The sequence below is a fragment of the Onychomys torridus genome, chromosome 7 (genome assembly GCF_903995425.1).
Source record: "Onychomys torridus chromosome 7, mOncTor1.1, whole genome shotgun sequence".
Taxonomy (NCBI): Eukaryota; Metazoa; Chordata; class Mammalia; order Rodentia; family Cricetidae; genus Onychomys; species Onychomys torridus.
The window spans coordinates 26,114,572-26,140,782 of record NC_050449.1 but is presented as its reverse complement, the minus strand read 5'-3'; the positions used below and the strand labels follow the sequence as shown (position 1 = coordinate 26,140,782).

The 26,211-nt window shown below is 44.6% G+C and overlaps 1 protein-coding gene and 1 pseudogene across 1 annotated transcript; one reads left to right on the top strand and one right to left on the bottom strand.

Moving 5' to 3' along the window:
• Positions 1–4,233: 4,233 nt before the first annotated feature.
• On the bottom strand, positions 4,234–22,350 carry LOC118586721 (annotated as a pseudogene).
• LOC118586985 (transmembrane protein 45B-like) lies at positions 22,176–24,727 on the top strand. Its single transcript, XM_036192469.1, has 4 exons — positions 22,176–22,290; positions 22,723–22,907; positions 23,331–23,476; positions 24,616–24,727. Exons 1-4 carry the CDS (start codon positions 22,176–22,178, stop codon positions 24,725–24,727), a joined length of 558 nt encoding a protein of 185 aa, XP_036048362.1.
• Positions 24,728–26,211: the final 1,484 nt, after the last annotated feature.

Sequence of the window (26,211 nt, the reverse complement as noted above, 5' to 3'; positions counted from 1 at the left end):
AGAGCAAAGAAACAGTTCAGAGCAGAAAGTATTGCAGAGCAATTGAGATTGAGAAAAACTTCCTGGTTCATAAAACCTATTGGCCATCACAGTCTAGATCTGGTTTTTCTCCTTTGTGCTCTCTATTTGACATAATATTTACATGTGACAGATAACAGAAGTCTTATATCTAAAGTTAATTAAGAACTCGGTGTGGTGTAAGGAAACTAGGCAGATAATAGTGGGTATATATGAAATTGTGAAAGAACAAACATATTTTTAAGAAGAACTAAAGGTAGTAACTGAGGGAAATGGGTTTTGTTTTTATTTATTTAATCAACCAAAAAATGTTATTTATGCATCAGTTTTATATTAGGGTACTGTATTTTTAAGTGTTTTTTTAATTGAAAAAAAAATTGTCAAACAATATATTCTAATCATAGTTTCCCTCCTCCAACTCCTCCAGATCCTCCCCACCCACCCAACTCTATGCCCTTTCTTTTTCTCTCTCTAGAAAACAAAGTCAGCAACAACCACAAAAATAAATAGAATTTTTTAAAAGGAGAAACACACACACAAACAAAACATAAAAATACAATGTTGGGCCGGGTGGCAGTGACGCACACCTTTAATCCCAGCACTTGGGAGGCAGAGCCAGGTGGATCTCTGTGAGTTCAAGGCCAACCTGGTCTACAGAGCGAGATCCAGGACAGGCACCAAAAACTATACAGAGAAACCCTGTCTCGAAAAACCAAAAAAAAAAAAAAAAATTAGAAACCATAATATACAAACAAAAGACAAGTAAGACAAAAAACAAAACAAAACAAAAAACCCTCAAACAAAGCCAGATGAGACACAAAGTCTACAAAAATAGCAGAGTTCATTTTGTGTTGACCGTCTACTGCTGAGCATGGGGTCTACCCTGAAGTGTGATTAATATCCCAGTGAAAAATACTTGTTTTCCACAGGAGAAAACTAATTTTTCCTTTGCAAGTGGGTTATTAGTTGGAGATAACTTCTTGATTAAGGATAAGAGCTTCAACCTACATCACTAAAGAAAACTAACTCTCCCTCCCAGAGCAGATCACAAATGACAGTAGCTACTCAGCTAATAGTGGGGTTTTGTCTGGCTTGAGCGTGAGCAGATCATAACCACTGTCATGACCACTGTGGGTCGTGGGCACAACTGTCCTGTTGTGCCTGGAAAATGTTTCCTTGATCTTATCCAGCACCTCTGTCTTTTAAAATCTTTCCACCCACTCCTCTGAGAAGATCCCTGGGCCTTGGGTAAAGGGGTGTGATATGCACATCCCATTTAAGGCTGAGCATGGCACAGTCTTTTTCTCTACGCATTTACCAGTTGAGGAGCTCTTCATTGACTGCCATCTACTGCAAGGAGAAACTTCTCTGATGAGGGCAGCAGGTGGACATTCACAACTCAGAGGCTGCATCCACATGTACAGTTTATTATAACAGAGAGATGAAGAGGCAGAGACAGAAAGAGGAGACAGAGAGAGAAGAGGGGCATCGAGGGGTGCACACCTGTGGGAGTGGAGGAAGAGGAGAGAGAGAAAAGGGGTGGAGTTTTTCCTTAAAAAGAGACTTTTACATCAGGACACAGGGTGGTGCCAAGGGGCGGGATCAGAATATTAACATTTCTCCGTTGTGATTATTATAAAAAGAGGTGAGTTATGAGATCAAGTAGGGGAACAAAGGTGCTGAATTCTCGAGGCTCCTGCAAGCTGGAAAAGTGTTGAGGCAGGGAGCCAGGAGACACACAAGGCAGGAGGCAGGAGTGAAGAAGTATTGTTAACTGTCATTGTGGAAATCTCTGGCATGGAGATCTCAGGCGTTTGTTCCTTGAGGTTGTGGTGGTGAATTGAAGGATGTGTTCTTCAGGATTGTAGGAACCATCACATCTGTCATTTCTCTGGAGATGGGAGTGCAGACATCCCAGTTGGCGTCCTTGGTTAGGGGTTGGCATCCTCAAAGCTGATGCCAGCTGGTGCAGGGGTTGGCATATCTGGAGAGCCCTTGGCCCAGGCAAGAGGAGGGATGCTGCAAAGTATTCTCAAAAATGGATGAGGTCAAAATGTGCTCTAGAGACTGTTAATTTTTATCAGACTCCATTTTTTGATGCAGTAGAAGAACTTTCCCCAGGTACCTGTAGGTATCTGTTAGACAACTGGAATAGATTTACATCACAGCAAAAGGGTTGAAAACCCATAGAAATTTAAGGACTCTTAAGAACGGTCTGTAGTCAGTGTTGTATCAGTTTATCAAAGCTGCATTTATCAATACTAAAATTTTGAACCTCTGGAGTTATATCTGAAACTACTCTATCCTGTACCATGAAGGGTGTGAATGAGGCATATCTGTCTGTAATTTTAATAGGAAACTTATTAATGGACTGTCAGTAATCTTGGGATTGGGGCTGTCAAACTGACACCCAAGTCATCAAACTTCATCAGATCTAAGAAGGATAAATTTAAGAAGTGAGACAGTTTTCCAGCTGCCCAGGCAGCAATCCCAAGTCTCTCCATGGTCGTTGGGGGATTGGGGGCAGAATCCCCAAAGGCAGCATTTGTTCAACTGCTAGGCTCAGAAGATCTGACAGATTTTTCTGTGGAGTAGAAATTTGGGAAGATTGCCCTACCTGTCTTGGCAGGGGTGGGGGAACAATCAATCCCCATTGATCCAGTAATTCACAGTCTGGACAGGACCTCAGCATTTCGCTGTGTGGCTGGCCTTGCCATAACTTCCAGGTGAAGGTTCTGTGGCCATCTATCTTTTTAGGAGACAATACAGGATGCTGCTGTCAGGAGCTGACATGTCCCTTTATCATCAAAACTTTTTAAATTAAATGCCATATTTTCAAATCTCTACAGGTGTTTGAGGACAGGGGAACAAAATCTGTTAGATATATGTATAACTTTGAGAGCATATATATGACTTAAATCAGGTTTCCTAGTTAGTTACAGCTCAGTGAAGTTAGCAAGGACTGGGGGGGGGCTAACCTTCGAGTACAGCCAGATTTAATCCTGAATGACTTCCTGAATGACTTATATAGAAATAATTATTTCTTAAGTCATACAATATCTCCCTGGTTCTGCATAAAGAAGATCAAGTGTCTTATTGCAGAACCATTTTAATTAATAAATATCAATGGGGGCTGGAGAGATGGCTCAGAGGTTAAGAGCACTGACTGCTCTTCCAGAGGTCCTGAGTTCAATTTCCAGCAACCACATGGTGGCTCACAACCATCTGTAATGCCCTCTTCTGTATACATAATAAATAATAAGTCTTTAAAAAATAAAATAATAAATAAATAAATAAATATCAATGGGCATTACATGGCCAATCCGTTCTCTATGCCAGGGGGTTTTCTTTCCTAACCTAGTTCTCCAGCCTGTCCTGGGAACAGGGAACACAGGATGACCTGGTCTCCATAGCTGCTCCAAGCTGAACCAGGGTGCAGGTGTTCAGGACCCAGGCAATGGGGTATTTGTCAGAAGCATGTGGTTGTCTGACCTGGCTGTGGAGGCAGGGGACAATTACGTTTGGCTGTGGTCCACGTCACATAGACAAGAATCTTGGTTGGCATCTGTGGCAGGGAAAGCACTGTGGGTTCCATAACTGCTGCTTTCTGCCAGCCTGCTGGAATACAGACTAGAGATGGGAGTTAAGATTTATAAATTAATCTGGGCCTTCAGGCCTGTAGTTTGGGTAATTGGAGACCAGGAGAAAATACCATCCTCAGGAACAGATGTATGAGGAAGACCCCTGCTGAACTGGAGCAGGATGGGACGTCTGAAAAGCAGCAGTAGACTCATGCCTAAAGGTTTTAAATCCTGAGCTTGTGACCCAAATAGTATCAGAATTGTATTAATGTTAAAATCTAAAAATTTTAAATCTTTTTTTAGTGTGCATAGGGAGTATAAAATCATGTTTAATTTCTTCATAATTACTTTAAAATTCATAGTATCAGCAAATCTTGCTAATTATAAAGAAGGGAAAATTTGTAATTTCCTCTCTTATGGCAGTACCATCATTGACATTTATTTGTTCCTAATTCAATTCCATTTCAACTACCTGATGTTGAGCTTGAGGTAGCTGCACTGTGGTTGCATTGGTAGGGCAGTGGTATGGCTCAAAGTACCACCTGGAACATCAGATTTGATTTGAACGCCTGAAACCGTTTCCCCATTTGGCTTTCAAATCAAAACAAAGAGAAATAAACCCCCAACCGTTTCCTTAGTGGTAAAAGTACAGTTCTTTTGTGAGCATAGACATGATACACGGGATCCACTTCTTCACATGGAAAGTGGCATCAGGGGAGAAGGACTTGAATTCTGTCGCTACCTTCCAGTTAACACGAATAAGAATGTACATAAACTCAAGCTTGTGGGCATACAGTTTCAGCATGGTACAAAGTGACTGGATGGACCAGGACCTGTCCTTTGAGTTTCTCCAGGAGTAGTAACCGGGTGCTGTAGTTGGAGACCTTCTCTCAGCCCCCGCCAAGCCATTTTAGACAGCCCACTTATAAAATAAACACAGACACTTATATTATTTAAACTGCTTGGCCATTAGCTCAGGCCTACCGTTGTCTAGCTCTTACTCTCACATTTAGCCCATTTCTATTAATCTATACTTTGACACATGGCTCATGGCTTACCTGTACCATACATCTCGCTTCTCCTGGCGGCAGCTTGCAATCTCTCTGCCTCCCCTTCCTGTTCCCAGAATTCTCTTCTCTGCTTCTCCCACCTATACTTCCTGCCTGGCTACTGGCCAATCAGCATTTTATTTACACAGAGTGATATCCACAGCAGGGGGCCGTAGAGTAAGCATACAGGAAGTCGGCTTCCACGGGTATCTTCTGGCATGCCATGTCATCGTCAGTCCCACTGTCTGTCTCAATGCCACAGTCCAGCTCCATACCCCGGCAGGCCTGGATGATGAAGAGTTTGGGCTTTCCTGTCAGGCTTCCACAGCAGTTGCCTCTGAAGTAACTAGTTTGTTTTTTCAGTTCAATGGGCCCATTTGTTCCAAAAATGGCTGATTCCTTCATCACCGTGGCTTAGAATCACACAAACAAAATTGCTCGTTTTGCTGTAGTCCTCTTTAGAAACCTTATCCATCAATTCCACAATTTCTTCACAAGTAAGGTCATTCTTATTCTGAACTTCGTATTTCCGGCCCATGAACTCTCTGAGTTAGGCTGCGTCGACATCAGTACCAGACCGAGGGGTCATTCCAGTGCTTTTATGAAAGTTCTTATTATTAATTATTATACACACACCCATTTCAGGGTAATCCATTTTATAACTATTGTCCAGATATATTCCTGAGTCCGTTGATTTGCTTCCATGGATGGTCTTTACTTCAAAATTATTAATGGATTTGGAATCCACTGAGATTTCATTGTTCTTCATGGTCACTTTTCTTAACAAGCCGCTCCAAGACCCATGACGCAGGACACCCGGCTTCCATCTCCTGAAATTTAAAATCTTAAGCATTAGTGCTGCTACCCTATTCCAGCATAGGAGCGTGATTCCCCGCCCACCTAAGTGGCTGTGGAAGAACTAAGGCCAAGCCATGACTGAACTTATGCTCTACCCATACTGCCTCTAGCAAAGATGGCAGTGAGGTCATATGACCTGCCGGGTTTGACCTTAGCCAAGATAGTGGCTAGACCATGTGGTTGCCCTCTTTAAGATGGCAGCTCCTGATCACATGATCACCTCTATTAAATATGGTGCCTGACCATGTGTGTTCATGTGGCTTTCTATTTTTGTTTTGTTTTGTTTTTTGTCAAGACAAACTGAACAGGGAAGAAAGAGGCAAAATGAAGCATTTAAAAGTTAGCAGAAACAAGTTAATGTGGCCGTCTCTCAAGCTTCCGTAGCCGCAGCAGAAGCACCCAGTGTTAGTTGTTTGGCAGCACTCTTTTTCTGAGAGGAAATGTCATGAAACACGACAAAATCCACTAAGAAGAGTTTTTATTAAGATAGGAAAGAGAGACAGACGTGAACAGGCCTGTGAGAAACACAGTGGTCAAGAGAGGAAGCGCCGGCTTATAAAGGCTGGGCTGCAATTGTGTACAAAGACTCATGTGGCTACTCCACGCATGTGTGTAGATCACATGGCTGTGCAGCGCGCTTTATGCAACCACGCAAAGCCCTGGGTCCTGGTCAGGTGAGACCTTTTTTGAGCCAGAAATAGCTGGGTGGAAGTGTCTAGGTCGGCCCGGCATGCCCAACTTGGAGGCATGCTGTGACTTCATATCAGGAAGGACCCCACACCAAAGCCCTACAGGTGGAATGGGAGGTCCTGGCAACAAAGTCAACTGACAGAGAGAAAAGATTTAAGTGATAGAATTACAGACAAGGAGAGGAAGTAGAGGCAAGGGGTGTACATGCCAATAAAGGAACCTGGCGACAGGTGATGATGCAATTGCTTAGCAGAGGCTGGAGACCATGGGGTATAATAGTGCAAGACAGCCAAAGGACCGTCACAGAGGCTATGGCCATGGAATTCAGAGCACAAGCTGCCACCATATGCCATGGCATAGGGGCAGGGGCCGAGTATTGGTGTAATTATTAAGGCCACTCCACACAGTTAAAAGGGAGGTTTATTTTGTGGGGTAACTTACAAGTGAAGAGATAGGTAACAGGGTCTGGGAAAGGTGTAGCGCAGTCCTGCCATGTTCTCTAGAGAACTCTGCTCCGTCTACCTCCAGCGTGCAGGGTCCAGGAACCAAGAGAGCCAGTGCATCCAAATCTCGGGTCTTCAGCGTCCTCCCTCAGTCCCACCTTGTAGGCGTGACCATTACTGAAGCCTCAATAGGGGTTGGAACTTCCAGGTCAAACCTGGAATGGCTACCCACTACAGCCGAGGGGTTGTGAGCCCAAAAGACAGTGAGCAAAATGAAACTGACCTCCAGTGTTCCAGAGAGTCAGCAAGAATGAATGGCTCGAGACAGCTAACGGACTGTCATCACAATGGCTATGGAGGGCATAGGCCGGAGGGGCTTACAGCCCCAAAGACAAATGGAACCAGCCCCGAGAGAGAGAGACAGAGACAGAGACAGAGAGAGAGAATGAATCCTCAGTTATCCTCAGTTGTGGGGAAATGGCCAAAAGGGAGGCCGATGATGCAGGTGTTGGATGAAGTGAGTGGTGAAGGTCCCAGGGCTCCTAGCACGTCTCAGCCAGCAGGCAGGAGAAATGCACCAGGAGGTCCCCTGCCAAGTCACTAGCACCAATGTTATAAATTATTACATGGCGGGAGTGGGGGGGATAGTAATCTCACATGTGCAGGGAAATGTGCTGGGCAAATGCAGTGGTGGGCATGGTGGCAACCCTCTCCATCCAGGCACGGCCGTAAAGCATTCACAACCCAGAAGCTGCATCCACATGGAGAGCTTATTATAATAGAGAGATGAAGAAGCAGAGAGACAGAAAGAGAGAGACAGAGGACGGGAGGAGGGGTCAGGGGTGCACACCTTGTGGGAGTGGAGGGAGAAAAGGGGCAGAGTTTTCCCTTAAAAAAGACACTTTTACATCAGGACACAGGGTGGTGCCAAGGAGCAGGACCAGAATATTAACAATTATATTTAAGAGAAGAAAGAACTTCTCATTGTTGAATTCTCTGTATGAGATTCCTCAGTAAGTGTGAAAGAAGAGCTTTTAGGAGTCCATACACATTTGGAGAGAGCTTTGCCCTGAGAGAAGAGAGAAGAAAGAGGTGGCTGAGGCATTTCTGTCAGCCAGAGAAGACAAGAGCGAGAGGCATCTGGAAGAGTCCGCAGCAAGGGGAGAACCTAGTAGACAAAACATGGCCAGCAGATTTGGTCCATGAGAGAAGCAGGGTGGGGAGCAAGAGAAGAGGACCAAGAGAGGGGGCAGATCAAGAGAGAGGACCAAGAGAGGGGCAGATCAAGAGAGAGGACCAAGAGAGGGGGCAGGTCAAGACAGAGGACCAAGAGAGGGGCAGGTCAAGACAGAGGACCAAGAGAGGGGGTAGGTGGGGGGGCAACAGAGGGGGCAGGTCAAGAGAGGGGGCCAACAGAGGGGGCAGGTCAAGAGAGGGGGCCAACAGAGGGGGCAGGTCAAGAGAGGGGACCAAGAGGACCCACGAGAATGAAGACAGCACGTGGCTGAAATGGCAGGCTTACATAAGAATGAGAAGCTGGGAGAAGGGAAGCTCATGAGCTGGAGAAGCTTAGGGTGGAAGGTGGGGTGAGAAGAGCTGACAGGAACCACAGGTCCTGAGTCTGGACTCCAGCATGCTGTCTGTTCTACCTCTTGTCAGTCATCCTCCTGTGGTAAAAAGCATCAATCGTAGCAGCAGACAGCAAGTGCCAGGCCAGGAGCAGAAGAGGAGAGGAGAAAGAAAGAAGCAAGGAAGTTCTTACAGAGTGAGGGGAACACTCAGAATGAAGAGCAGCCCTGAACTCTTAGAGTGGAGCTGCCGAAGGCCTTCTGTAACTTGCAGATGGGAAACAACAGACAGTCTTAATGTAGGGGACTCCCTAACAGTCTAAACATTTTCCGCTCCAAAGAAGGCAATGGGATCTTTAGATGAGTGACACCCATTAAGGAGGTTTTTGTGGATCAAACAGGTCTAGAAAAGAGAGAGAAAAAAAAAATGTCTCTATGACTTCTGGATCCCTTTTGGAAATGTGGTCAAAGCCACAAAGGAAACCAAAGCTCAATTCCTATCATCCCAGGACATCAGCAGGTCTGAGCAAAGCTCAGGAGAACCTTTGAGCCCGCAGCTCTAGGGGTTTGTGTTTATGGTCAGTTTTGGATTACGGGCAGAGGTCCTTAGTGGAGACCCGGGGAAATTCACCAGCCAAAGGCAGGGGCTAGGGAAGGGTACAGATGAGGAACAGGCAAAAAGCTGCAGTTCTGATGCTGAAGTTCTGGCAAGAGAGAGATGGGCAGGAGTCCTGATGGGGAAGAGGAAAAGGCTTTGGCTGGAAGGGCAAGAAGCCTGTGGAAGGGAAGAAGAGCACATGGTATCGAGGGAGGGGAGCCCCCTGCCCAGGAGGATCCATTGAGGCTTACCTCTCGAGCTCTTGGCCAAACAAAATGTCTGAAAATGGATGTAGGGAACTCAGCAAGTACAAGCCTCCTGTGGGGTGATTTGTCTCAATCTGTCTTTGTTTGGGAAAGGAGAGGAGAAATGGAACTCAAGAGTCAAGTTGTTTTTCAGGTAAGATACGTGCTAACACTACAGCTATTATGGTGGGGTCCAAGGCAAGAGGCTTCAGCCCTGCCAGAAAAATCAAAGTGTCTACTTGTTGTAGTTAGGGTTTCTATTGTCGCAACAAAACACCATGACCAAAAAGCAGGGCAGGATCCTGGAGGCAGGGTCTAATGAGGAGATTGCTGCTTGCTGGCTTGCTTCCCATGGCTTGCTCAGCCTGCTTTCTTACAGAACCCAGAACCACCAGCCCAGAGTGACACCGCCCACCATGGGCTGAGCTCTCCCGTGATCACTAATTGAGAAAATGCCTTTCAGCTGGATCTCCTGGAAGCCTTTCCTCAACTGAGGCTCCCTCCTCTCTGATGACTATGGCCTGTGTCAAGTTGACACACAAAAGCAGCCAGTGCGCTACTCTTACATATTTTGAAGGAATGGGAAGTCCTGCACCGCGAGCAAGCAGGCTTGGCTAATACAGGATCTGTGCTATGGGACATACATGCCTTTGGCTACATGACATAGATCAGAGCGACACGAGAAAGGGGAGAGAATGGCCAATGTGTGGTTGCAGTTAGGCTGCCTTAGACCGTCCGGCGGGGCCTGGTTTTGTTTTCCACCCTATTCACAGTCCTCCTTGCTTGTAGCCTAGACGTTATTGGAAGTTCTAACTGGCAAAGCTACTTCTTGCACTTTAGAAGATGAGGCCATCTCAGTTTCAGAAGGCCAAGATCCTCCAGCTAGTGACCAAAGGGCAGTGCCACTGTCAAGCCAAAAAGGATTAACCAGAAACCTTAACATCTAATGGAGTATTGCCCAGACTTGCCTTGCACCCCCACATCTTTCTTCCTTATGGTCCCCTCCTGTTTTGATGGTGCTGTCCATCCCAAGCACCTATTTAGGAAATAACTCCTTATTTTAAAAGCACCACGCAGGCAGAGCAGAGTTCTAAGTCTTGCCCACAGCCAACTGAGATTACCTGGGGTGTTGGGAGTTGAGGCTTGTCTTAATCAGTGGTTCTGTTGCAGTGAAGAGACACCATGACCAAGGCAACTCTTGTGAAAGAAAGCATTTAATTGGGGCTGGCTTTCAGTTCAGAGGTCTTAGTTTCATATATCATAGGTAGAAGCATGGTAGCACACAGGCAGATGTGGTGCTGAAAAGGAGCTCGGTGTTCCTACATCAGGACTGCAAGCAACACGAAGACCGAGACTCTGGGTATGGCATGGGCTTTTCAAAAACCTCAAAGCCCACCCCCAGTGACACACTTCCTCCAGCATAGCCTTACCTCCTAATTCTTTCAGATAGTGCCACTCGCTGGTGGGCAAGCACTCAAATCTTTGAGCCACTGGGCCATTCTCACTTAGAGCACCACAGGGCTAAGACCAGCCCTGCTGGGACAGTGTCGCCATACTTAGCATGTGGAAGAAGCCATGAATCTGAAGGGAGAATTAGGCAGGATGTGATAAGATAGATTATATCCTTCAAATTCATGTGCCGAAATCCTAATTCCTAGTACCTTAGAATGTGAGATTTGGTGGTAGAGCCTTTAAGAAGCAATTCTGGCCAGGTGGTGGTGGCACACGCCTTTAATCCCAGCACTCGGGAGGCAGAGCCGGGCAGATCTCTGTGAGTTCGAGGCCAGCCTGGTCTATAGAGCAAGATCCAGGACAGGCACCAAAACTACACAGAGAAACCCTGTCTGGAAAACCAAGGGGGCAGGGGGAGAAGCAATTCTGTTAGATATGAAGTCAGTGGGTGAGCTCTCATCTAATACAACTAGAGTCCCTTATAAGAGGAGTGTTTGAACCCAAGCACATACCAAGGGAAGTCCCATGTGATGGAGGCAGGAGAAAAACATGCATCTATAAGCCAAGAAAGAGGACCCAGACAAAAATCACAACTTTTGTTTTGGGTTTTAATCTCAGAACTGGTAAGAAAATGAATTTCTATCATTCAACATCCCCACCCCCACTTTAGGGCTTTGTTATGGCGGCCTAACAGACTATACAACCAGTTTAGTTTCATATAGTGAACAATAAAGAGGAATTATTAGGACTGGGGATGTAGGACTGGTAGAGTCCTTGCCTTGAATTTCATCCCTAGCCTGGGGTGTTCAGTGGGGTAGAACTAATTCATAAGTGTATTAGCTACTTTTTCTGTTGCTGTGATAAAAATACCATGACCAAAAGCAACGTATAGGACAAGAGTTTCCTTGGGCTTTGGTTCCAGAGGGAGAGAGAGAGATCATAATGGCAGGAGAGGCAGGAGGGGGAATAGCCAAAGCAGGAAGCTGAGAGATCAGAACTTCAGCCACAAACATGATGCAGAAAAGCAAACTAGAAATAAGTGGGTGATGCTATAAACTCTCTCAGGCCTGCTCCAGTGACATACTTCCTATAGCAAGGCTACACCTCCTAAACTTCCCCGAGTAGCACTGTCAACTGGGGACAGCTGGGGACCACATGCCCAAATATCAGAGCAGTATGGAAGGCATTTCTCATTCAAACCTCCACATTGCATTCCCTGCTCCCACAGTCTTCTGGCCATATCATAATGCAAAATGCATTTAGTTCAACTTCAAAAGTTCCCATAGTCTGTCAGTCTCGGCATTGTTAAAAGTCCAAAGTCTCTTCTGAGACTCAAGGCAATCTCTTAACTGTGATTCCATGTAAAATCAAAAAGCACATTGTATGTGCTTCGCAACATACAATGGCACAGAATAGGCATTACCATTCCAAAGGGGGAGGAATTGGGGCACAGTGAGGTAACACTGGACCAAAAGCAACACCAAAACCCACCAGAGAATCCTTTTCCTCTCATGTCTTCTACCTTTTCATCCACGGAGTTCAGGATTATAGGCTGGGGAGAAGAGTAAGAAGGAGTACAGGGAAATCAGGCCCACCCCACCACTCCAGCTGTGCCGTTCTGCCAACGTTCCCCTAGACACTGAAACAGAAGGAAACTGCTACCTAAACCATGAGCTCGTTCTCACCGCTGCCGTCCTTGAGAACACTCGTCCCTTCCTGCCCCTGCCATACAGTGCACGTGGTTTGTAAGAGGCTAAGAGCACACACTGAAGTGAGAAAGTTGGGGATGTGGCTTTGTGAAAGTGTTGTCTTGAGCTTTGTTTCTCTGCTGGTGGGGCTTTGGTTGTATTGGAAAGTCCTGTTGTTGCAATGGCCACTCTTCCTGTGTAGATCACCAAGCATGTCACTGAAGTGCTCACTTTTTGTTTTGTTTGTTTGTTTGTCCTGTTTGTTTTCCGAGACAGGGTTTCCCTGTGTAGCTTTGCGCCTTTCCTGGAACTCACTCTGTAGCCCACGCTGGCTCGAACTCACAGAGATCCGCCTGGCTCTGCCTCCTGAGTGCTGGGATTAAAGGCGTGCACCACCACCATCTGGCTAAGTGCTCACTTTTTCTATTTGGTTCTTATTTTAAAGAAATACATAGTGTGCATATGACATTGAGGAAAAAAAAATGAAACTTACTAGTCAAAGGTTTCATTTTTTTTTTTAATGAAGCAGCCGTTTCCCTTCATTTTGAGAGGGTGACAGGACAGTAGAAGGATACCTCAGTTGGAGAGAAGACCACTCAAGGCCTTAACCTATTTAGTTATCCAATTATTAGAAACCTATTTCTTTCTAGTAAAGATAAGTCATTGCCTGGTTTCTCCTTTACTAAAATGGACCCATCCTATAAACTCTACCATTTGTTCCACAATGTAGCTCATCCAGTGACGGCAATCCATTAATCTGTGAATGGGAGAAATCTTCCTCCTCTATCTCTATCCACAATCAATCAGGTCAAGGTTTGCAGCCCTCCCATACAGGCCTGCCTCGCACCAGTGTGAACTTTAGACCAATTAAAAAGGTAAGAGCAGTGCTAGGCAAATGGTATCAAGCACACAGATGCAGATAAAGACTCAGAGTTTACATAAACCTATTCAGGAAAAAAAAATGAGGAAGGACAGGGAGAAGGAGAAGCCAATTCATCTACAAAGTTCCAGCATGCGTTTTGCAAAGCTGGTTTTTCTGCACCATTAAAGTCAATAAAATGGACTATCACAGGCTTGATCTTAACAAGAATCTGAGTTAACCATTAAGCAAAAGAATGAAAGGAGGCTTTGGCAGTTATATCAGAATAAAGATATGGTAGATAATTTCTTTCTGCAAAACAGAAGGGAAAAAAAGACAATGTATAAAACTAGACAAATCTGTCAACACCAATCAATCAACTTCATAGAATTGGGAACTAACCAGTTATTAGCAACAAACTGAGAGAAGCATTTATTCTTGGGAAGCTTCTATCTTCAGCCAAGAAATTTATGCCCATAGATGCTTTTCACTTGCTCAGTCGATAACTTTTAAGTAAGATCAGCTGACTATGAAAATGCTGGCACACAAAGACTAAATTCCAAGTGATGGCTGAGGGGCTAAAGAACTCTTGGCTTTATGAGCATGAGAAATGAACATGTAATGAATACTCAGGAATGGGAGGGGAACCCCGCTTTGCTAGCCCCTCATTGCAGTCCCACTCATAGTGAGCACCGGACTAATGGAGGAACTTAGCAAGGAGAGTTTTGCAATAAAGTTATAATAGAAGGATTGAGAAAAAATCTCTCCACATAATCCCCCATGAACATGTTGAAGAGGACCTGAGAAATTCCAGAAACAAGTGAAGGTCTAGAAATACAGGAAAGCTGGCCATTGCCAACCCATATACAGATAGGTTGACATAGACTGAATGCCATGCAGAACTAAAAGTACTGAAGCAAATCTATACGCCGAATAATTGGCTGACTACTCTAAATAATTTGGTTATGAAAATAGAGATGAGCTGGGTGGTGGCAGCACATGCCTTTAATCCCAGCACTTGGAGACAGAGGCAGGCAAATCTCTGAGTTCGAGGCCAGCATAGTTTATAGAGAGAGTTCCAGGATGACCAGGGCTACACAGAGAACCCCTGTTTCAAAACACAAACAAAAGAAGATTCATGAGTCCTCATATGAAGCTGGAGAGATGGCTCAGCGGTTAAGAGCACTGGCCACTCTTCCAGAGGTCCTAAATTCAATTCCCAGCAACCACATGGTGGCTCACAACCATCTATAATGGAATCTGATGCCCTCTTCTGTCAAGCAGGCATACATGCAAACACTCATATACATAAAATACATGAATAAATAAATCTTTTTTTAAAAGGAAATAAAGGTATAGCCTTTATGAAATCAAAGCTAATAAATTAAAGAAGAAAAATTATAGCTAAACGAAGACAGAATTTGTACCTCATGGAGGAGATAGAATCCATAATCCAGGCAAGTCTGTCTGGAGTTGCTACAATTAAAATGGACAAGACATAGAAACAGTAAATTATGAACTACTCCAAAGATCAAAGACGAAGGAAATTGGAACAAATTCTAAAGGGCTATATTTAATAGACAAAGACTTGAATGCAATTATTTCTAATATGTTCAGAGAATTGAAACTGTTTGAGGGATTAAAAGAAAATGACTCAGCCGGGCAGTGTGGGTGCATGCCTTAATCCCAACATTCGGGGGGGCAGAGGCAGGCAGAGCTCTGAGTCGAGGCCAGCCTGGTCTACAGTGTGAGTTCCAGGAAAGGCACCAAAACTACACAGAGAAACCCTGTCTTGAAAAAAAAAGTTGCCAACCTCATTTTCTGCCCAGTCAGCAGGCGCGCGCACACACACACACACACACACACACACACACACACACACACACCAGGGGAAGGCCATTCCCATGCATCCAAGGCACTGGAGTCCTTGACACAACCTTGCACATATTAAACAACATACATTCACTCAGGGCTTCCTCTACTTCCACACAAAAGACAATGGAATAATATTTTTTTAAGGGGGAGGGTGTTAGAGATTTGGTTCAGTGGTAGAGCACTTGGAAGAGCAGAGGAGGAATTGTGGGAGCCAGAGGGGTCAGGGATACTGGGAGAGCATGGCCTGTGGAATCAACTAAGCAGGGCCCATGGGGCTCACTAAGACTGAAGCGGCAATCTTGGAGCCTGCATGGATCTATGCTAGGTCCTCTGCATATGTTATGGTTGTTGACTTGGTGTTTTTGTGGTACTCCCAACAGTGGGAGTGGGGGAGTGTCTCTGAATCTTTTGCCTACTCTTGGGACCCCTTTCCTCCTACTGGGTTCCCTTGCCCAACTATGATGTGAAGGTTTGTGCCTGGTTTCATTGTATCCTGTGCCAAGTTTGGTTGATGTCCCTGGGAGGCCTGCTTTTTCTGTCAGCATAGGCTTGGAATCACTCTACTATGCAAGATTAGATGAAGGTACAAAATGTTAGCACATCAGGAAACTAAAGAAAACAAACAGGAAGCTCCTAGTACCTTGCCTGACTTTGCAGGGTAGAAAGAAGCCATATAAGAACTAGGGATGTGGCTCAATTGGTAAGGTGCTTGCCATGCAGGCATGAGCACCTGAGTTTGAGCCCCAGCAACCAGGTAAAAGCCAGTCATGGGGCATGTGTCTGTAACTCTAGCACTGGAGAGTGAAACAGGTGGATCTTAGGCACTTGCTGGCCAGACAGCCTGGCCAAAATTGTGAATTCCAGGTTCAAAGGCAGACCCTATCTCAAAAAACCAGAAAAGGATACCTTAGACTTATGAGTACAAAAAGTAACAGTGTGGGGTGATACCCGAGTATGAGTCTTCACTGCTAATATGAGATGAATTTTTGAGCTGATAAAGGTTGCCCTATCAGAATTTTCCCAGGGGCCTGCCCTAAAAAGATTTCTCTCAGGGTCCTGGGGAAGATGCTACAGCCAGCATGGAATATTCTGAGGGAAAAGAATCTATGTACACCATGCTCTTTTGTCTGTTTACTTTATCTCTCTAAGATAAAATTCTGTCTATGCAGCTTCAGTTTGTCCTGACACTCAGCTCCTCTCTATCCCTTCTTTTTCTGTCCTCTCATAGCCCTAGTCATAACTAAGTTTTATGCTCTCAACCTCTTCTTCATCCTCCATTCCTCTGTCCTCCATCTTTCCTTCCTCTTCTCCTGATCTGACCCAATCCCTACTCATCCAAAACTCTGCCCTGTTCTCCTTCTCCAGCCACACAACTCTGCCCAGCCCAGGAATTCTGCCCCCAGCCTTCCTTGCATCTGGTTATGCAAAAAGCCCTTTAGTCATGAGTCAATAGCTCTGGAATGCCACTAGGCCTGAAGGAAAGGGATGGTCTGAGCTTCATTTGCACAAGGAACAAACTATGTATCTACATACCCACGTGTCTCCTAGTCTTAGAGGCAGGCATTGTCTCTGTAGGGGTGTTACCTAGTTCAGATCAGCAGTAGGTCTGAGAAGCTTATACTGTTTGCCATTATGGCCTAGGAATTATGGGCACCCAAGAAATTGATAGTAGGAAACTGCTTATGTATTAAAAGCCAATATTCCCTGATATTTTACTTTCTTCTAGAAAAATTCCTTGACCCTTCTAGGTATAACTTTATCATATACAGCTGAATCTCTATTTCCTATACCTGCGGCCTGCAACTTTGCCCCAAAGATGATCTGCCTATTTTGCAAGATGCCCCAGCCCTATTGAGAGAGAGAGGAAAGAAAAAGGAGAAAGAGAGGGGGAGATAAAGAAGGAGGGAAGGGTATATATATAGAGAGAGAGAAAGAGAGAGCATTGTACACCCGTGTAAACACATCATGCGCAGAAAGGGAGGGGAGGGAAGTGGAGAGCGAGAGTTGAGAGACTGCTAGTGAATGAATAATGAATGAATGAATAGGAGGAAGCTAGATCGCTTGGTGAAAGCATTCACCTCCCAAAGACAGTCAATGAAGCCTAGAATGGGTGACTGCTTCTTCAAATGTCGGAAAGCAAAAGAAAACTTAACATGACAGCCCCAAAGAATAGAATAACATTCACACAAAAGCCATTCCAAAGAAATGGAGAGTTATCAATTACCAGAACACAATTCAAAAATAACTGCTTTAAGGAAGCACAGTAAGCTTCACAGACTGATGAAGAAATCAGACAATCAATTCAAGAACAAACCAGGAAGTCCAGCAATAAGAAACCCAATGGGAAGAGGCCCCATGCCTGAGTCATCAGCCCTGCCACCACCACAGCCAGCATGCCTGGCAGTGAAGTCCATGGCATGGGTCAGGTGTGTGTCATAGCTCCAATCTTTTTTTTTTTTTTCCCCTGAGACAGGGTTTCACTATGTAGTCCTGGCTGTCTTGGAACTCACTCTCTAGACCAGGCTGGCCTCGAACTCGGAGATCTGCCTTCCTCTGCCTCTCGAGTGCTGGGAATAAAGGGTGAGCTGCCAGGCAGTGGCAAAATCTTAGGAACAAAATGGGAGCAACAGCCACAGTTAAACGATCTGCTTCACTAAAAGTGAGGAAATGAAAAAGTTCAAGAAGGGTCTGTATGAGACATGGAGAAATTTCCTTTGTCCTGGTTAAAAGACCAGGGAAAGGCATCTCCCTGTCAGCACTCTAACAGTCATAGAGACATGGTAACGTAGAAAGAAAAAGTTAGAACAGGATCTACTACCATGTTGAGCTTTACTGCTGGTTCTGAGGAATTTAAGCAGTTGAGAATTGCTTGTTCATCATGTATCATGACCATGAAAAGAGAATCTACATGCTTGTGTCAAGAATCTTTCTCCCATCTTTCATGTTCTTTCAATCACCACAAATTCCTAAAGAAAAATAACACTTTCTAGGGAATAAATCTTAGTTAACATTCACAACTTTGATGAATGGAATAAAAGCACATCATGTCTGAGGTTTGGTTTTTTTGGGTTTTTTGTTGTTGTTGTTGTTGTTTTTTTTTTGGTTTTTCGAGACAGGGTTTCTCTGTGTAGCTTTGCGCCTTTCCTGGAACTCTCTTTGGATACCAGCCTGGCCTTGAACTCACAAAGATCCACCTGCCTCTGCCTCCCAAGTGCTGGAATTAAAGGCGTGCGCCACCACCACCTGGCTATGCCTGACTTTTAACAACAGTGTCCTCCCAGTTTGCCGGACGTGGCACTGTGCTCACACTTGCACATCTCTAGACGAACCATCAGCTTGTATATGTTGTCAATTCTCTTTTGTCCATTGTCTATGGTTTTTCCTTACTAATTTGTAAAGGCTGGGCCTGGAGAAATGGCTCAACAGTTAAGAGCACTGGCTGCTCTTCCAGAGGATCTGGGTTCGATTCCCAGCACCCATGTGGGAGCTCACACCTATCTGTAACTCCAGTTCCAGGGAATCAGATTTTCTCTTAGACATGCACACAGGCAAAACACCCATACACACAAAATATATTGCATCAAATTTGAAAAAAATAAGTTAAAAAAATGTGTAAGGGCTTTATAATGTAACTGGCATTCACTGTATAGCTACCACAGTTTCCTGATTTGTTACCTTTCCAGCTTTTAGATTAACTGCACTTGTGTTTACACATGGCTTTGTGGGCCATGGTGTGCATGTAGAGGTGAGAGGGCAGCTTGTGGGAGTGGGTCTTCTTCCACCAATGTTAGACTCGGGTCATTCGGCTCAGCAGCAAGTACCCTTACTCACTGGGCCATCTCACCTGCCCCCTTTCCATCTTTGTGACATAAAAAAAAGGCTTATGTAATAAACTTTCTTTTCTCTAATTGTCTCCTCTGCATCTATGCCTCGAAAGGCTTTTACACTGAATTCAATACTTACCTGTCCTCCACTTCTCCCACACCATTTCTTTTTAACACAGCCTCAGGGCCAGCCATCTTCTCTGCATCCCTAAATTACCTGACATACAATAATACTACAGTGATGTAAAGGCTTTTCACACGAAAGGAGTTGATCCTTGTTGGTGCAGTTCATAACTTGCAATCAATTTTGCTTCTGGAGGGGATGGTTTTTTGAGGCAGTATCTCATGTAGCCTAAGCTGACCTTTCATTCCCTAGGTTGGTGAGGATGATCTTGATCACCAGATCCTCCGATCTCCATCTCCTAAGTGCTAGTATTATAGGCATGCAATGTACCACCACCATGATGGGCTTAAACTACATAGGTGGAAAGACTTTTCATTCATGCAAAACAGCTGGGCATGTTGGTATATCCTTGTGATTCCAGTGCTAGGAATATAGGCAGGTCTGTAGAGCTCACTGGTGGGCCAGCCAGCCTAGCATGGTGGGCTTTAAGCAAGTGAGAGGCCTTGTCTTAGAGTGAGGTGGATGGTACTCCTGAGAAGTAATACCTGAGGTTGCCCTCTGGCCTCTACACACATACCCACACACATGTCTTACACACACACACACACACACACACACACACACACACACACACACGGCTCTGTGTGTCTATATGTATTTATATGTCTTCATCCTTCAGTTACCTAACAGTTGTCCCCATCTTTTAGGTGACCTAAAACATCGATGGCAAACTTTAAGGGCCACGCTCTCCCAGGGAGTTTCTTTCTGATATTTGGACTATGGTGGTCAGTGAAGTACCCAATGAAGTACTTTCATCAAAGGGGCCTGAAGAAGAACAGACTGAGCCAGCAGCAGCAGCGCATTGAGATCATTGAAGGTGCAGTCAAGACTTTGTTTGCAGTCATTGGTAAGGACAGAATTTTGTCTGCGTTATCTCCTCTCACACCCAGAACCTTCAACCCATTTCCTGGATCCTGTGAAATAGATGTCTTCCAAGCAGGGACTGTGAGTCTGTTTTATTTTGCTACCCCATGTTTACAAAGCTTTATATCATAGTGTATATGTTATATACACTATGAAAAACTACCAAGTAAACCACAGTTTTTTCCCTACAGAAATTGCAGAAACGGAACAAACACTATGCGGAAAACAGAAAATACAAATAAAGTAGGGGAGGGTAATGTTTTAAAGCAACAGAAATCACTAAATAGGATTTAGTTTAAAATAAACAATCTTTCCCCCAAATAGCCCTTTTCTGGATCTCATAGTTAACAACCACCTCATTGGCGTATCTTCCACCCACAAGCAGCAAGCATTTGCCAGGAGGGATATCCACAGGGAGGCCAACAAGGCAGGCAACAGAAAGGTTGAGAAAGTCCTCAGAGGGCTGTGAGGGATTTGAACCCTGCCTCTTTCTCCCCAAATCCCCCACTGCTGCTCTGCAGCAGCTCTTCAGGGGCTGTCAGTGACAGCAGTAACAAGTGCTCCTCTGGGAACCACACCTGCTGAGGGCCCTGAGGGAGCTTATTCTCAGGTGGCCTCTGCCACTCGGCCAAGGCCTACCATTGTCTGGGCATGAAGCAGTGACAGGAACACCCTCCTGCAAGCAGAACGTAACACCTGCCAGATCTAGCCAAGACTTCCTCCAGGCACCAACAGCTCTTTGTGGAGCTCATGAGTAAGAAGACCACACATGCCTTGATGGTAAGGGAAGCATCAACCCTGACTTTTTTTTATAAAAGAAAATACGCTAAATTGTATTTGCCATCCTGGCTGGGTAAAAGTGACATCTAGTACCTCCAGTGCTCCTACCAGATGCCAGCAGCTCCGTGTTCTGAGTACTGGGAAACAGGAGGACGCACACATAGTCCCCACTTCACAGGACTTCCATTCCATTATCAGGGCACTTTTCCTGGATCATTTCACAAACTTCCTGATCCCTTATAGGTGAGTGCAAATTTGAATGACTTTCAGGCATCCCCCAAACATTTTAGATACCAAGCATAAAGGCCAGTCTGCCTTTTAAATGTGATAGAAAGTGGAAGAGACAAAAGCCATGAGTGGTACAGGCTGTAATCCCTGCACTTGACAGTCAACAAGATGGCAAATTTGGGGCTAGCCTGGGCTTAACAGTGAGATTGTCTCAAAAAGCAAAAACTAAACAATGAAAAAAGAGTGACAAGAACCATGAGCTACCTCACTTTTGTCTCTCTTTAGGCACCATGGCTAGCAACTGTGAGGCCTCACATTGTTCACCAGTGTTGTAAGCAAAGGGCAGAGGAAGGTTACCCACTCGATGGCAGCCCCAGCACATACCCAGGAGCTGCTTCCCTCTCTGGGACCTGCACAATGGCCATCGTGGTGGCTTCTAGTCAATGTCCTTTCAGCCTCATTCTCTTTTGGATTTCTGCATTTCTCACTGACACATAATCCAAAGAGTATAGTAGGCTTTCTTTTGGGCCACTAACCAGCTCCCAAATCGTGACGCAGAGACATTATTAGTTATACATGCTCAGCCTTATCTTACGCTTGTTCACTAGTCTTATAACTTAATTTAACCTGATGTCTTCATCTACATTTTGTCTAGGGACTTTTTAACTTCCTTTCATTCTGTATGTCCTACTCCATGTCTGCTGGCTGGTAGCTGCCTGGCTGGCCCCTGGTGTCTCCTTCTCTCCCTCATTCTCTTCTCCCTTCTTAACCCTAGATTTCTCCTCCTACTTATTCTCTCTGCCCGACAGCCCTGCCTCTCCTTCTACTGCCTAGCTGTTGGCTATTTAGCTTTCTATTAGACCAATCAGGTACCTTAGGCAGGCAAGGTGAAACAGCAACAGTTAAACAAATACAACCCATCTTTGCCTAGTTAAAGTAATATTCCACAGCAAAAGATCAGTGTCTCGGTCACACTATCATCTAAGGGGAAAGGCTCTAGTCTATCTCCACTGGGGAGCAGATTCCCTGGTGACCAGGATGTCCTATTTCTAACATTGCTTCTGCCCTATCCTCAAACCCTCAAGGAACATCCAGAACAGGTGATTCCACAGGCTTCTCAGAAACATTTTGCGCGGCAGTAGTTCCGCAGTCAGCCCGCTGACCTGTTGGCCTCTGTCATCTGGACCTGGCTCACGCCTGCAGGCAGTTCTTGCTGTCTTGTGTTTGTCTTGTTGAAACCTTTCCCATTTCCGTTTTCACTCTCACTTCCTGGCAGGGATCCTGGCAGAGCAGTTTGTTCCAGACGGGCCTCACCTCCACCTCTACCATGAAAATCAATGGACAAAGCTAATGAACTGGCAGCATAGCACCATGTACCTCTTCTTTGGTGTCTCCGGACTCATCGACATGCTCACCTACCTTTACTTCAACATTGTGCCCCTGGGAGTAGACAGAGTGATTTTAGCTATGGCAGTATTCAATGAAGGTAAATTGGATGGAGAAAGGGAAAGAAAAATGGATAAATTGAATTTACCAGAGATCAAACTTTAAAAGAAATATTAATGTATAATGACTTTCTCAGAAAATCAATTCTCAAGACATATTATACGTGTGTGGGGGTGTTCACTCATTCATCCAACTTCTGACAAACCAGTACCATAGCTGACCTATTACCCCTACTCTGTATTGCTTGTTATGGGATCTGCAGACAGATATATTATTTTATCGTCTCAACAGACCCACAAAGTGAATAGTCTGCATGTGTTTGCTGCTGGTTAATGTCATGTAAACTGGCTTCCTGAAATGCTAAAGAACATTGATTTAAGTATAGGGGGGGGAATTCCAATAATCGGGAAAGGCCAGAGTGATCTTAAGTAGAAACAAGCAAGTTTCTGATAGTTATCATTGATTTGTACAGGTTTTCTCTTCTATTACCACGTTCACAACCGACCTCCACTGGACCAGCACATCCACTCACTCCTGCTCTTTGGTTTGTTTGGAGCAAGTTTCAGTATCTTCCTGGAGGTGATCTTACGGGATAATATTGTGCTGGAGCTTTTCCGAACCAGTCTCCTTATTCTTCAGGGAACCTGGTTCTGGCAGGTAATCATCCACATTCAAGCTCTTCATATGGTCTGGGTTGAGAAGCCCCCTCGGAAATGCCCAAGTGACTCGTTGCCTGAAAATACAGCAGATAAAGTGGGGGTCGGGGGTGAGGGTGTGTATCTGGTCCAGATGACCTTTTTATCCCCACACCACCCTTGACCTATGCGATTTTTCCCCACTAATAGCTTGCTGGTACACTGTATTTACTAAATACACATATAAAATGCAAGCCCCAAAGTTTAGTTATTTTTAAATCACCCTATACAACAACCAAACTTAACTTTCCTGTGAATAGGGTTTGTGGTGTGACTCATGCAGGAATTGAGGTAGTGTAGAACACAGAGTCACTCTGCGGGCCTTGGAGACAACCGGATTGCTTCTCAGACAACCAACCAGAAGCTTTCTCCTCTACTCCTACAGATTGGATTTGTCCTGTTCCCCCCATTTGGAACACCAGAATGGGACCAGAAAGACATGGACAATGTCATGTTTATTACCATGTGCTTCTGCTGGCACTATCTGGTTGCCCTTTGCATCACAGCCATCAACTACTCTCTTGTTTACTGGTATGTTTGAAACAAATTTTGTCAAGTTTTTTCTCCCTAACTAGACTCAAAGTGTTGGTGGTTAACTTCTACTACTTAATTACTGCCAATTCCATGCTAAGCTCTGCACGAAGCACTCTTCACTTGCAGGGCTGTTACCACAACTCTTACCCGCCAGTGAGTGTAAGGAGGCTCGGCTATATTAAACTGCCTGACTGGTCATGCTAAACCTAGGTTTCAAGTACAGTTCAGATTTTAAGCTGGTGTATAATAGGGCAATTCTCAAGCCAGCAATCGGCCTGGGTTGAGGTCCCTGCTGTCACTGGTTTGGTGGACCCATCACCTACTTCCAGACTTGTTTTGCTTATTTCCTAAATATACAGACATCAAAATATGTCCGAGAGCAGGAAGTGCTTTCTAATTACCTTTTAACCTAATATAGACTACAGAACTATCGACTCTTTGCACCTACTGTCCCAGGCACATGTCGACCCCCTTAATCCTCCTCATTTACTATTTATTGTTTCCTTGTTAACAAATGAGGAAACAAGGCTCCAAAAGGCTGAGTAATTTGACCAACTACTAAATGGAAACAAAACTGAAATTTGGCATGTGTTATGATGGAGACCTGTTACTGTAGAAGCTGCCCCTGACTTTTCCCCCCAGGAAAGGAGATATACTTCACCCAGGAAGAACCCCAGGGACAAAAAAAAAAAAAAAAAAAAATCCTCCAGCTCTACTTTCTGGAAAGTAAAATAGCTAGATCGGGCCGGGCGGTGGTGGTGCATGCCTGTAATCCCAGCACTCGGGAGGCAGAGGCAGGTGGAGCTCTGTGAGTTCGAGGCCAGCCTGGACTACAGAGCTAATCCAGGACAGGCTCCAAAGCTACAGAGAAACCCCATCTTGGGAAAATAAATAAATAAATAAATAAGTATTGGTAAGAGGCCTAAATCTACTAATTCTAATCTCAAGAATATCTTGGTTACCATTGAGTCTTTTTTTTTCTACTGTGAATAGAATCCCGAGAAGGCACATGTGTAGATGTGCTATCACCATGTTTAATAGACACCTGAAAAAAGGCTCTGCTGTTCTTTTATATCGTGGAGTTAGTGAACAGAGGACTTTAATGGCTGATTTAATGGTTCCTATGTCTACCACAGCTTTCTGAGTCGGGTGAAGAGACATGCAGAAGGAGAAATCATCGGGATTCAGAAGCTCAAATCTGACCACACTTACCAGTCAGCCCTTTTGAGTGGCTCGGATGAGGAGTGACATCAGGCCTTGGGGAGTGGAGACCTCGCATCCTTTGTGAATGGCGGAGTGATTGTAGCATGCCCTTTACTTTAAGGCTTGCTTTAGTGTGCTCTTAGCGCTCCATATTTGCATTCCTCAGCTAATACAAAGCTAGAGGCTCAAATACAGGAAAATAGACCTCAGGTGGTTTTTATGTACCATGCTATTTGGATATTTAAGTATAATTGAACTTATCAAGTCTGTATTAGAGTGATACCATTCATACAGAAGAATGAACACCTTTCAGCACAAGCCTGTTCTTGTAGAGGAGTTGCTGTAAGACTCTGAACACCCTCAACAGGACGTGACTGTGTGGATGAAGTGAACTGTGAATCTGACAGGACAGTACATGCTGCTTCAGATAACTTCCCCCTCTTCTCTTAGTCACACAGGTCCTTTCTTCTCAGCACAATGTGTCAGAACTTAGGGAATGACAGACAGTGCCTTCAATTCAGAGCCAAATTCTAACGTGTTTTTTAAATAATAAAGAAACTCACGAGCTTTGGGATTTGAAGTGTTAACTTTTTAAACATTTTCTAGTAAGTCATACCAGAGTACTGCATTTTGGCCTTGATTAGAGATAAAGTTAGGTGAAAGATAATTTTCTTATATTAAGTAGCTAGTTCATAGTTCATAGCTCAGCTGAGAGCTGAAACTCCATCTGATTCCTCAATATTATCCTATTGAGGGACATGATATAGCAAGTCTGTAAAGGGAGTGGGAATCAGTTTATCGAAGGCCTTCAATTTTAAAACAGCTAAAACCAAAGGGTAAGGATTTTGAATTCTTAATATAGACTTGATATTGTGCTATTGATTCTGGATGTTTTGTTTTGTGTGGTTTATTTTTTATAACTTTCCTCAACAAGTATTTATTAAACATCCTAGCACTGAAATGTTTGCAAGGATTAATGAGATGTCCATCAAGGAATTGACAGTATAATGTAAGAGAGAACTCCTGAGGCTATTGTTAGGCAGTGTGATGGGCACTCTTAAGAAGTGCAGGGGCTGGGGCTGAGAAATGGCTCAGAGGACCTGAGTTCAATTCCCAGCAACCACATGGAGGCTCTCAACCATCTGTAATGAAATCTGGTGCCCTCTTCCAGCCTGCAGGGATATATGCAGGCAGAACTCTGTATGCATAATGCATAAATTACATACACACAAAGTAAAAGTTCAAGGGCAGGCAGGCTGGGTGGTGGCGGTGGCGGCACATGCCTTTAATCTCAACAGTTGGGAGGCAGAGAGAGGTGGCCAAGGCCAGCCTGGTCTACGAATTGAGTACCAGGACAACCAGGAGTGACACAGAGAAACCCTGTCTCAAAAATAAATAAATAAACAAACAGAACAGCAAACAAACAAAAGTACAGGGGCTGGAGAGATGGCTCAGCATTTAAGAGCACTTACTGCTTTTCCAAAGGACCCAGGATTGATTTCAAGCACCCACATGGCAGCTCACCACTG

Excerpts from the sequence above, each read along its gene's own strand:
- LOC118586985 (XM_036192469.1), top strand. The coding sequence starts at position 22,176 with ATGTACCTCTTCTTTGGTGTCTCCGGACTCATCGACATGCTCACCTAC. Across the intron at positions 22,908-23,330 it reads AGGGAACCTGGTTCTGGCAG|ATTGGATTTGTCCTGTTCCC; the intron begins GTAATCATCCAC and ends CTACTCCTACAG. Across the intron at positions 23,477-24,615 it reads AACTACTCTCTTGTTTACTG|CTTTCTGAGTCGGGTGAAGA; the intron begins GTATGTTTGAAA and ends TGTCTACCACAG.